The sequence below is a fragment of the Dufourea novaeangliae genome, unplaced genomic scaffold (genome assembly GCF_001272555.1).
Source record: "Dufourea novaeangliae isolate 0120121106 unplaced genomic scaffold, ASM127255v1 scaffold115, whole genome shotgun sequence".
In the NCBI taxonomy this organism is placed as follows: domain Eukaryota; kingdom Metazoa; phylum Arthropoda; class Insecta; order Hymenoptera; family Halictidae; genus Dufourea; species Dufourea novaeangliae.
The window spans coordinates 980052-993993 of record NW_015373998.1 but is presented as its reverse complement, the minus strand read 5'-3'; the positions used below and the strand labels follow the sequence as shown (position 1 = coordinate 993993).

General features: G+C 36.0%; 1 protein-coding gene across 1 annotated transcript in view; it reads right to left on the bottom strand.

The window, feature by feature from the left end:
* Nucleotides 1-242: 242 nt before the first annotated feature.
* Nucleotides 243-13942, bottom strand: part of LOC107188097 (FERM domain-containing protein 5) — a 30427-nt gene continuing 16727 nt past the window's right edge. The window contains exons 7-12 of the mRNA XM_015576344.1: nucleotides 13388-13402; nucleotides 10435-10523; nucleotides 7445-7671; nucleotides 6975-7142; nucleotides 4056-4661; nucleotides 243-804 (exon numbers count right to left, since the gene is read on the bottom strand). Coding sequence (XP_015431830.1) covers nucleotides 386-804; nucleotides 4056-4661; nucleotides 6975-7142; nucleotides 7445-7671; nucleotides 10435-10523; nucleotides 13388-13402 — 1524 coding nt within the window. The 3' untranslated portion in view covers nucleotides 243-385. The remainder of the gene's footprint in view (nucleotides 805-4055; nucleotides 4662-6974; nucleotides 7143-7444; nucleotides 7672-10434; nucleotides 10524-13387; nucleotides 13403-13942) is intronic.

Below are 13942 nucleotides of genomic sequence, written 5' to 3'. Positions count from 1 at the left end.
TACGTGAACAGTACAGAAAGGTCAAACGGGGTCCAGCTATCAACTCTTTATGAAAAAGCACATTGCTATAATGTCGATTCGTATGACAGGAAATAGAAGATACCCTAAGTCCCCACAAAAATTATTGACTCGGGTCAGTTTCGTAATCACCAGCCCCTATCCTTTTTTAATTTGTACAAAAGAGAAAGCAACGTCGAGACTGTTGACCGATTCCACGTAAGAATTGTAAAAGGAGAGGGGGGGGGGTGTGGACACGTGACAGAGAAACGGCGTGAATAGATTCTCGCCCCCTCGGTCCAGGCAAGATCGTTCTCTCGACTTGGCACTGAAGGGTAGCTACTTAGCAAGAAAGGACGACCCCAGCCCGGATCATTGTCGGGTCGCATCAGAATAGGCCGAGCTTTGTCCTCAGGAACTCCTTGATGGGGACATAATATTGGTTCCTTAAGGCCACCATCTCCGGCGTCTTCCGCAGACTGTTGAAAAGCATCGTGTCTGTTTCGAACACCAGAACGATCACAACGAACAGAACCGTGATCGTGAGCACAAACGCCGGTATGAAAAGCTTCACTATCCGTAGACTCTTCTGCCTGGACTTGTCCAAACGTCGACCGGGTTGCTGGTGTTGCTGGTGTTGCTGCTGAAGGCAGAGCTTCGAGTTCTGGAGCTTCTGCATCTTCGGCACTGGCGTCACCGAACGACTCTGCGGTTTACCGGACGCGTCCAGCAACTGACTCTCGGACGACGAATGATCGAACGAGTCCCTGAAGTAGTAGTCGTTTACGTCTCCTTCGTGCTGACCGACTGAAACACAAAAGTTTCTGATGTTCTCATTTGTAAGACTGCGCGCGTGTAGCTCACATATAGCATCGAGACACTGTTCTACGTTCGCGAGTGGTATGAAAAATTAAGTTTCACAAATGTTTCTGAATTCCCTTTGATTCTCTGTGATACAGTGCCATAGACAATTTGTCCCATATGTTTTCGAACTGAAATTAAAAGGAACAATTTTTTGCAGGATATTGATGCCGTTTTTTAAATTGATAATTCAACATGGTTTCCTTCGGATAAGATATATCGTTGAACGTTTTTCTTCGAAATACTACGAACACTGACATCTAGATTGAGGATTTAATCCATTTATAAAATACGGTAAAATAAGAATTTTTATGGTGTTTCATGAAATTTTATTATCTTGTTCTTCCCCTCATATTACTCATGAAAGAAGCAGCAAATATTTTCTTTCCGTTTGTGTAAGTTAGTTAATAAAAATTAAAATTTGCATAATCATCCATTAATGACTCGTGACGTCGATGGTTCCGGCGGTTGCTTTTGCCGTCATCTTGAAGGAGTATTGCAGATGTTTCCGGAGTTTCTATATTGTTACATACAGTATATTCCATCAAAAGGGGATTATTTTTAATATTTCGTATAAAAAATCATTAATATCCTATTAAAGAGTATCATTTTAATTTACATTCGAAAACCTATTGGAACAAACCGTGTTCAACTGTTTTTTCTTTGAATTGACATATACAGGGTGTAAACTAAATGTGTTAAAATGCAATTTTATTGAAACTAAATAAGATACCAAACTTCTGTTTGCTGGAAGTTCTGTGGTACGAAGGGGTTCAACATTGATAACATTTTATTTTCCTTTGTGTAAAACCAAGGTCACGTGGATTCTAATATCTGAAGTCGGTACAGAACTTCTTTACGCGTGGAATTATTCCAAATGGGTCCGTAATAAGTTGTTAATTGCCACATACAGAAATTTGGTCCTTCACAATTTACATATTCTAAAAATGATGTTCATATCTGTACAAAATTTAACGAGAAAGGTTAATGATTCGTGATTAAATGAAAAGAAGAATGAACGTTTGATGATTGACGCTGGTGGTCCCATTTTCATGAAAATGAGCAAAATTGCAAATTCTATATTTTTGATTTTTTAAACTTGAACCATCCTCTGTCCTCAACCTTACTATACACATAGTGCTGCATTATGTACTTTTCTTCTGATATGGAAATACATAAGACGTATAACGTCGCTAGAGTTGGGTAAAGCAAATTTCACAATTAACAGAACATTTTGTTAAATATATACATGGTAATCATTTGTCATAACAGTAAGGTATTTAGAAATAAAGTTTTCTTCGTTAACCCCTTGACTGCGTAGATAGCGTAGATCATCGTCTATGGACATCTGACGATTATTCTTTGATTGCCCGACTGTAAAAATGAATTAGAGCGTTTCTTTGCTCGTGCTTTAAAACAGCTAGTGACTAAAAATCAGGCAACGAAAAAGTCACACGCTAATTAAGGTTTAAACTTCGATGAGAGCGTTGCCAATAAATTGGTAGGATCCTTCTGATGAAAATAAGTCCAAAAACGTCGTCATTTCTATTATTAACAACTATATCTGGAACCATATTCACTAGGAAAGTTTCCCCAATCTGCTGATGAAACTTTCTTGAAGACACAATGCAAAGTAAGCAAACTTTTCTCTTGAATTCAATGATCGGTATGTCTGTGTGACATGCGTTCGAAGTTTTTCGCTGTCACACAAACAGCAAACAGAAAATCTGAATTTCACAAACAATCCTCAGTTTTTGCGTAAATCCTCCGCAGTCAAGGGGTGAACGCAACGTTTACCCACCTCTAGATGAAACCTCTGATCAAATCCACATTAAAAGTTCGGCCGCAAAGAGTCTTTACAGTAAAATAGGCGCAGGCTCATGCTGATGGGTCTAAAGGTGGGAATCTCCTATCTGCGTCAGACACATGCATTTACGCCTAAATTGCTATCGAAGCAGACGTTTCACGTCAAAAACAATGGATGAAACGAGAAAAAACTTTTAGACCCTTATTGGTGTTGCGATATATACTTGTCCAAGATTTTTTTATAAATTTTACACATACTACATAAACGTATGTACACCCAATTCTGTTATTACACGATAGATACGTTCTGAAATGTGCGTGTAAAAAAATGTACTGTATCTATGAAGAACTAGAAGATTGGTTCCAGACCTAAAAACCAGGAAAAATAATACAATAAACCATATGAAAATTCATGTTAGAATCTTATCATTCATTTTTACGTTTGCACTTTTTATATAAAAATGTATTATACAAAGTAAATTATCACTTGAAAAGAAAAAAAAATATCTTGGTCATCGTCTTCTTGCTCCATTGGTGAAATTCTTTCTGTGATCTCTTGAACAAAATTAACAGTAGTCTCCTGTGGTGTCGGCGTTTTACTAGTTTTAAGAACGAATTCAGTTATTAATCCTTGTGTACGTGTTTTGATTGTATTTAATGACTTCACGTTCATCAATTCCAATCATTCTATTCATGATGTCATTAGTGATTTCAGATCACGTTGGAACGTCCCAGTTCGTTTCTCATTAGGATCACGCTGGACAAAAGGATTGCCCAACTTGGCCAATTCAGGACGTTCATTCAAGATCGTTCATCAAAAACTATTTGTTAGAATTCAGGTCGATCGTGTGAAATCCAAACAGATCGTGTAAAAAGAGAATGGAAAATTTTTTCTAATTCGTGTTCAATCAAAATCGCGTACAAAAAGTTCGTGTAAAAACAGAATTGGGCGTAATATGATTTTTTGTTCAGTGGTGACATACGCACAGACTGTAAGCGTAACTCAAAATTTAATATCGTTCCGATAGGAGATGCGGCTCTCGAATATTTCCGATAGGCGATGTATGGCTCCTATCCTGACAAGGTTTGGCCACCAGTCTTAAAGATTGTCTAACGTAGATAGAAAACTCCACCTTTATGCAAACGTACGAAACTGAACGCAGCTGGATGACAATGAAACATAGTATACTCAACGAACAAACTGTTAGTATACCCGTGCAACGAACATTTACTACGACGGAAAGAAAGACAAAAAAAACAAACTGAAAAAAACGACCACAGCAATTCGATGTTGCGTCAGGAAGGAGAGAGTTTTTCGAGGTGGGGTGGTATGTTGACGTGTGTGTCGGGGTTCTTGTTAACTGGCCTGGCCGTATGATCGGGGGATTTACCTTTCCTCTCCAGCGGCCTCGTCGCCTCGACTCCATTCCTAACGTTCCCAACGTCGGTTCTCGTCGATGGCACGCGACCGTTCGCCGTTTTCGTCGTTGCGCTGACGCTACGCTGCGGCGTGTTCTCCGTTTCTCGGCGTTCAAGCGTGCTTACCTGCTCCGCGGATCTGCACAGTATCGTCTTACCGGTCGTCCGATTTCGATCGTACAGACCGTCGATCACCGTGGTAATGATCGTTCCTGAATCGGCATCGGGCAATATGTACGTTTCGTTTCCGATCCGTTCGCCGTTTTTCAACGATGTCGCCGACACTTTCAAGCTCTTTATTATCAGGGCGGTCGAGCGCACCACCCTCGGGCTCTTCTCGAGAGCGTTAATACGTTCCCGTACGACGTAATCGATGTCACGACCGACTAAATCCTCGGTGCTTATCACTATCTTTCGACTGTACAACGGTTGCGGTCGACTCGGCGTGCTCTTTGGGAATTTCAGTCTAACTTTCGCATTTCGGTTTGTGGTGGTGTTGGAGGTGGTGGTAGTGGTGGTGGTGGTGGTGGTGGTGTTGTGGGTGGTGGCACTCGCATGCGTATCTTTTTCGTCTACGGCTAAACAAACAGAAAGAAAAAGGAAAAGACAAATCAACGGATCTAAGAAGCCAAAGAAAGCGGCGATTTTCTAGAACGGACGTCCTCTGAGCTTTACGATTCATTCACGCGGAAAGTAATCGCCGTCCGGCTTGATCGCGTGAGAATATTTGTTTTAATTGTTTAGACGGAAAATTAACTGTATTGTTCATTTCGGTGAAATGGTACCGTACAATGTTATAGCAATTAGACCGTAATGATTCTTTGAAGATTTTTAGCATCTTCTGTATTAACTAACGAAGGGCATGGATTTTATCAAGCTTAGTAATACATTGAAAAAAATTGCGTTTAAGGAAATCCATACCCTTCGTTAATTAATACAGAAAAGGCTAAAGAAATTAATCTTCGAAGAATTATTACAGTCAATTTGTTATAATTTTGTAGGATACTGTATTTCGGATTACAGTAGCGGATCGCATAGTACGAAGAGGTCGGAGATTTCGATGCTTGGCAAGAGAGTACGGTACATATTTTCCACGAAGAAGAGGCTCCCCCATGAAAGATACAAAATCGAAACGAACGGGACCTTTAAACAGTTAAAGTAATTAAACTAAAGTAAGAATTATTCTACTAACTCTAATTGTCAAAGAACCGGGAATATAATATACTAAATAAATAAAATGAACCGTAAATCACATCGTCGTATGTATGAATTTAATTTTTAAATTAGAAATAATAAAAGAATCGGAAAATTATCATTATAATTCAATAGAGACGTTACATGTTAAATAATGTTTGTTAAGTTAATAATGTTGTGATGGTCGTGTGTAGTTAACGATGTTGTGCAGTTTATTTAAAAGAAACAATTCGAGCCTTCCACACGGGTGGGTAAAATTACAGACGAGATACAGGATGGACTAATCGGGAAATGTCTCTTCGTGTCACTGTCAACGGGAGCTCTTGAAACTTTCATACCGTTTTACGGTTAGCGTCGCGACCAACGTTTGTAGACCGTAACAGGTAGAAGCGGATCAGAGCGGACTGGAGCGGATCCGAGCCGTTAAAATTTATTTAGCCGTCACTTCTCCAACAGCGAATCATATGCGTCATCAATAGAATCCACTTGTCAAAGTTCTCTGCTATAATCTGCTTAATAATCACATTATGTCGTTTCCATCGACAATAATTATAGAATTCACTGTTCTTAGAACTTGGAGATTGTTGAAATGATTGTTCTGTTTAATAGAAGAACTACCAGCGTTGAACGTATACTAAATTAAACTTTGTAATATATTAACATGTATGATAAATCGTGTATTAAGTGTAAATATAAGGATTATACTTAATACTAATGTAAGTATTATATGATAACACTGTTCAACACGAAAAGACCACATAAAGGCTCAGAAGTGTTTTTGATAGATATTTATGAGCTGAATACGAAAGTGCAAATCGTTTCTTCGGAGCAGGTCCGGTTATCGAAAAAATCAATTTTTAATAATATTGCAAATTTTCAACTTTGGAGCTGTGTTGTGCTTTTACGGTAATAGTTATTCAGTTTCTTTTGACAAGAAATAGTTCTTTGCAATGTTTTTTAAAAATTGATTTTTTCAAGGACTGGACGTGCTGGGGAGAAATGGTTTGTAGATTCGCATTCAGCTCGTAAAGATCTATAAGACACGCTGTTGAACCGTTATAAGGTACGCAAAAGGTTAAAATTTGTTGAACACTGTAATCTAAGTGTATAATAAATTAAAGGTCCACATTAATTCCAATCATTACGTATTTTAGTAGATGTAAATTAAAAATTCTGAAATCCATTCTGTTTATGCACTTGATAGTTTCAGTGTTAAGCGGTTGATACTGATTTCATGGAATGCAAAAACATTGTCAAATGAGTGATCTATCCTACACCTCGTCTGTGATAGAATATTCATGCATTATTCTCATTTTAAAAACGAGTCAATAAGAAACTCGCACATGCAATAAAATTATGTTTATATTATGTAGACTGTACATACACTGTTTGTCCCAAACGTGTTCGAATTTAAATTAAAACAATTGTATCTGTTTTTGAGATATCGATGATTTTTTTTTGTACAAGTTTTTCAGAATAGTTTCGTGTTGAAGAAATACACTGTACGTAACCTGTTCTGTGTTTCAATGTGTGGGTTTTAGTTACTTACTTCGTTATATCACGACTTCAATTAACCTTACGATTATATACAATGAAATAGGTAGTATTGTTGTAAGCCATGCGTCTCCAGTCAAAACAAAAGAATACTTAGTAGGCGGAAGAAAATCACAAACAATCATTACGTTAAAGGAACTAACCGTTATTTCTCCTGGCGTGTATCTCTTGGTCCTCCGAAACAGTTTCCAGGAGCGGCAATGTATTATCCGGACAGTAAGGCGTACTAAATGGAATTCCTGAACTACCCTCTGACATTCCAGCGCCATCCAAGCCTGCGCTATGACAGCTCCGGGGCAGACTGGAATATCCTATAATTAGAACGTACAAAATATTTCATATACTTATTTCTTAAACGGATTATTAGAAGACTGAAAAAAAATGAAAATAATTCTAGGATCCATTAAATTGAAATTCGAACCAATAATATTGCCCTAATCATTTCAGTTCCAATTAAATTCTGTATTTTACCAACGCAAGTTTATTATCACTATACTATGAGTTTGATGTCTGTTTTTAAACACACAGCTTGTTAAATATAATAATATAAAAGCTTCAATAATATTTAATAATGTTCGTGTTTTCTTTTTATGTAAGTTCAAAATATACTGACTTATTTCAACGAGGTCTTGACTAGGGGTACTCGGGGTGGCTGGAACACTGCTAGCTTTTCTTCTAACACACGAACTCTGGCATCGGTCCGTAGGTGAATCATCCTTCCGACGTGGGCTCATTTCTTCTAAAACTTCTTTCTCCGTTCGTCCGGTGTATTTAAACTTTGTGCCCCATGAGAATATAGATCCTCCGCTTACGACGGGCGCGTCTGACGCCCTGGGTAATCTATGGAGAAAAAATGAACAAGAATAATACCATTGGTTCGTAATACAAAGAAAAATATATCAAATATGCAATTGTGCTACACGTGTTCGGAATAAAAGTTTCTAACATACTTTATTTCTGGAAAATGCTTTAGGCTAGAATAACGTGGGCATTGAGGCGATGGACGGTATGGCGGACGTTAGTTTTGTGAGAACTTAAACTTCGACTTTGTTCGTAACATAGAGAATTTGTTCGGTCAACAGCGGATACACAGTGGCAGTCTAGTGAAAGTTTACAATCATTGTTTTCGTGTAATTTATATTCTCTAAAGGACCCATTCATCAATTGAAGTAGGTACTTATTTACAGATAAAAAATGTGGTAAAGGCAATAGTAAATCTAAAAGTTCATTTATGACATCAGTATTGGAAAATAGTAAATTCATTGAAATTATCCTTAGCATATGTATGTGTGTTAACAGTATATTTAACAGATCTTAACAACAAACCCGGAAATTATAATTCAAACCATCCGAACCCTGAGAAAACCGAATCAGAGCAACCTAAAACCAAAAAGACACTATTTTAAATACCACAGCTCCTGATAAACTCAAACCGCATCGACTTGAGACCAACAGACACGAATATGGCCTCAATCAGACTAACTCAAATTAGACTGGTCTAGTACCGAGAGACTCACTTTGGATCAACCTGAGTCCGGATGACCCACAAACGAAGAATTAAGATCGATAGGGTTGGTGTTAGTTTGGTTCAATTCCTATTTCTCCGACCTAAATTCGTTCGGTTCGAGTTTTTCGATCTCAGGTTGGTCCAACTTGAGTCTGCCAGTATTAGGGTAGTTTTATTTGTATTCCTTGGTGTTACATCGTAAATTTTACGGATCATTGCCTAAAGTGTTTCTAATTTAATGGTGTTGAACTTTTGACTTTACGTAGTTTCAGAAAGATCTGAAATTAACAATAAGTTTTAAACATTTTATGGGCTGTCTAAACATAGAATACATATGAAAGAATTATACAACATATAGGTTCGAGTAAAGGAGCACAAAAATTTAAATATTCGTCATTCAATAAGTCTTCAAGAATACATTTGTTTTACGATTTGTCTAACCTTGCACTCCAGACGGTACTCCTACGGTTAAGCCAATAATTTCCATTTTTGTTTCGTATAAAACGGGGTCCATTACACTCCAGGGTATTAAATAAGTAACACAAAGTATATGTATATGTCCAGAGTTAAATAAATAAATAAAATAAACTTCATCGAGTGTTATTACAGTTTCCAATTCATATTCCGTCCTTCCCACCGAATATGCAAACGTCCAAGCCCAAGTTTTTGCTCTCTTGAGGAGATTATAATTTTTTTTTTTGGACAATATACTGCATGCGTTTCAAGTGAACTGCGTGTCAGAGTGATTACTAGGTATGTACGTGAAATATCTGAACAAGTGATGATACGCAGTGTGATTGATACTGACAATAATTATTCACATTCCAAGGATCGCGACCCAATGAATTCTCGAACTCGATTCTCTCGAAAACGCGAATGTATGTATGTATGTACGTAGAATCATCGCCTCCTTGGTTGCATCGCTTTTTGTGAGACAACTTATAGTTTAGATTATTATATAAACTTACAATTTTTATTTCCAACATAAGTGCCCCATAAAGGCAGATGTTGTAATTTATAAATGATACAGTATAACAATTTTCTAGTGATTACAAAAAAAAGTACAGTAGAACCCTCCTTAAGCGAACTCCTATTACTCGAATAGTCCAGTATCTGAATACTTTGTCTGTCATTCGAAATTCATAGGAAATTAATTACTTTATAAAAGTATACTTATAAATTGTTTACATAGAATTCTACCATAGGATCCATACTGAGATTTACAGTAATTAATGAAAGTATTCGAACAGTTAGTTAAAGGTTAAGTATGAAATATTTTTACGACACATTAGTACAGAGTAATAAAAACTGCAAGTGTATTAAACCTCTTAAACATACGTACATAAACTTAAGAGAGCATTAATGTAATATATACATAAGTAATAGAAAATTAATTTTAACAATCTACACGTAGAACTGTATCTTTCGAATATTTTCGTTAATTCCTGTATATTGAAATCTACATCGAGATCTTAATTTGAAATTCATAAAACTTTAATCAAATCTTATTCAACTCTACTATTCTTTATTTTTGTTATGAATACTTGCGTTCTCTTCTCCGAAGTACAGTAGCGGACAAAAGAATTACTTTTCTGATTTTTTTTTATTTTTTAATATTTCTTAACATCGACTTAAAATCTTAATATACTAGGTTCTATACAACTTTTAATTCTCGATCCGAATATACATATAAACACATGCTACAGTTTTAAGTTGACGTTAAAAAACAATCAAAATAAAACGAATCGATAAAGTGGTAACTTTTTTGTTCATCACTGTATATGAACATCAATGTCAGAAAAAATAAAGGTATATTGAATCAAGTCGGATAACAGAAGGTTCTACTGTACCAGATACGCATAGAACAATGATAAACTTGATCGTAAATAGTGAAGTAAATTTAGTGATGATTAAGATAGTATTAAGACACAAATGTTACTTCCATGATTCAAAGCGTTCAAGATCTAGGATGAACTAAAAATGCTAATACCGAATACCATGTTTCCATATATACTTAACGCTGCAAAGTGCTTGAAGCTGCGATCGTCCGTGCTAAGAACATTGAAAGCGTTTCAGCTGAATAAAGGAATACATACGTGAAAAATAACATTTGCTCGATGGCGCATCTCCATACGTGGCGACAGTTAGACCCCGTGGGACACTTAAACCCAACAGTGTGCTTTTTCTGAAAATTGCGGGGAAAACGTTGCACTAAAAACCTCTACACTATGGACGCTGGATTCGAAGACTACGACTACATGTAAACTGTGTCAAACACATTTAATCGGTTTCAGAATAATTTAAGCTAGTTGCCGGATTAGACACAAACATCCCGTTTAAGCAGTAAACGTCTTCTTTTTAAAGGGAATCCATTGAACAAGAGGTCGAATCTGTTACAAGGGAATTTGGAAAACGTGTAATGGATCAATGAAAATGTTACATTCAATCGGTAAATATAGTGTTTGAGATTCTGAACAGCCAACAAATTTGTTTACCAATTATATTAAATTGTTGCACGCGATGTGGTGGATGTCAAATCAAAATATTGTACTACTGTGATCAAAATTATTCATGAACTGAACACAACAAATGAAAAGAAAGTAGATTGAAAAAGTTATCCGTATTTATGTGAAGTATTAATATAAAAATATGTATTTTTGTTTATTTTCCAAATAAAAATTGATAAGGCGATACAGTGTCTATAGGAAATGTTTCACAGTAAGAACACATTTGTCTTTTGCTAATTTTAATTATTAGAATTGTGAAGGAATATATTATGTGATTGACATTAATTGTAAATTTAAAGACGTAATAATACATATAATAGATGATATACATATAATAAGTGATAACACTATCATCTATCAGTTTCAGAACTGGAATGTTAGTAAAAATATTAAAAGTATTTTAAGTTCACAGAGTAAATGTAACACGAACAGTTCCCATCAAAATCCACCCCTTCACGCGCAACAATATAATAATAATAACGAAGGGAAATATTTAAAGGCAACGACGACAATTAACGACACACTTCTCGATCAAACTCTCAATGTCTGGTTGTCATACGAGTGCTACTTAAAATCTGAGTATCTATAATACACACCATTTAAACACTGTCACTACAGGTACAGTATTTTTGTAATTATTCATTACTTACACACAATTATGGACTGATATTAGAATGTTAACATTAGAAATTTAGAAAATGGCTATTAGTTATAAATAATATTAATCTCTACGAGATCGTACATTGGTACAATTTTCACATTTAACATTTAACCCCTTGAATTGGAACTTCATCTCCAGGACGTACCGATACACATTTCTAAGAATCTATCAACAAATGTGCATATTTTTTCCCAGCTAATATTATTTGTAATGACCAATAATTAAATAACAGAATTCGTCATATTTACATGTAAGAAAATTGCAAAGTAATTATTCAGTTAATCATTTAAAATCAATGGTCATCTGGCAGACGTACTGTTCACAAAGTGCAACCGAAATCATGGTAAAATCCAAAACTAGGTTATCCTCGTGCAAAAGTAAGTCGAAACTGTGGAACGAATTTTTTTCATATGTGGCTCCATTTTCGAGAAAATCGAATTTGATGATTTATAGAATACATGTAAAACTGAAGAAGACTTGGCTAACACATCTGACCATTAATTACTGTTTCTACTTAACGCAAGCACGAATTCACAGTCAATTCTCTCGAAAACAATGCGTCGAATAAAAACATTAATTCTATTTTTTCGATTTACTTTTGCCCGACGAATCGTAAATGTTATTTATATCACCATTACAGTCAGACCTTGAAGAATTATTGACTCTAGGGAGAATAAGGAATGATATACACATTTGTTCTGATTAACTATCAGGGGAGAGTTGCCGAGATATTACTGCTAAATCGAATACTTTGCAATATGTTTTTATTTACTACATGTTAAAATGTTTTATGAAAGACTGTAGTGTAAATTAATGTATCACATAAAGTATATGTGTTACGTTCAAGTCATGGTACCGAATTAATTAAGCATAAATTCTCAAATCATTCCAGTTTGACGAAAAAAGCTGTATGTGACTTGCTTAATAAAACCAGATGTACTTTATACTAATGTCGATTCAGCCAATTATTAAAGTAAAATATTTGGCAAGAAACCTACGTTCATAAATCCATAAACTGTAGAATAAAATCTCAATGAAAATTGTGCGGGTGAAAAACGAAATTGGCCTAAGTCGAATAAATATTTTTTAAAAATGCCCCCATATTATTGTAACGTAAGTCGATGTAACGACAAATAAGTGATACGTTCAATTAATAAGTGATACGTTAAATCTCGTCAATCGTAGCCGATTCTTCGAGATACTAAAATTATTAGAGCCACAATACTAAAACCATAATATCAAGATTTTCGCATTGGATAACTTTCAACTAACATTCTGTACACTGAAAATACCCCAAAAAATTTAACTTAACTTCCGCAATTACAAAAAATACATTAGAAATCGTAAAATTGTTCATTTATGCAAACGGTCCTAATAATTTGATCACCCACTGTATTTATGACACGAAACAGGACATAATCTCTAAAAATTTCGTTTACATTTCTCGTATCACTTATTGATTCTGTGTGCATTTATCACTGGATTACACGCGTTGCAAGGAAGTAATCCATTTACAGTTTTCGGTACGTAATTCGACAATTCTCCCCGGGTCTATACAGTTACACACAATCGACTGTTAGTGAATCGTTTGTAATCCCGACACAAGGGGTTAGAGGGGAACGAGAGACGGAAGCGAGTTACCGATTTAAAAGACCTCAAACAACGGCGTGGTTTCATCGATATATCTGGCCGGAACAGCTTTGGTCGGAGCTTTTTAGCGGTATAAACACAATAGCCTTGTCCATTCGCACACTAAGGACCGAAATGTATTGCGGATAACAAACTCGATCGTGATACGTGACAACAATCAATCTAACATGTACTTTCGAAGCTATGTCAAGGAACATGTATAACCCGTGCAACCGCCACGAAACGACTCACCTTCGTCCTCACGTCCTGAATAGGGCCAGCAGTGGAAAATAATAAGATTAGTTTGAACCCGTAACAATATCGAGCGGGCAATATACGTGCACGAACTGACGCGGGCGAGCAACTCATACTGGCCGGACGTTTTTCACGTAATGTTTAAAGGGGAGAGGAAATGGGATGCGTAACTTCGTTTCAAGTTTTTATGTTGTACGGTGAAATCGTTGGAAATGTTTCCAGACGATTAAATAGTGCTTTTGATTGTCATTGGTTGGAGATTAAGGGGATCTTATCTATACAACCCTTAATAGGGAGCTTATTATTCTGTTCCTGAATACGAATTTTTGATTCTTTGAAGTGAGATTTATATACAGGTTGAGAATTTAGAAGAGATTGTCACATTGTGTTACTGAGATTTCCGTGGTAGTTGAAGACTGTGATTTTCAACTGGGTTTTGAGAAATTTTGTTAATGGGTTTTTGGCTGATAAATGTTGGTTTTAAAATGATTATTAAATTATCCCTGATGGGTGAAGCGTTAGATTGTAATACAACTTGAAACAAACACAGCT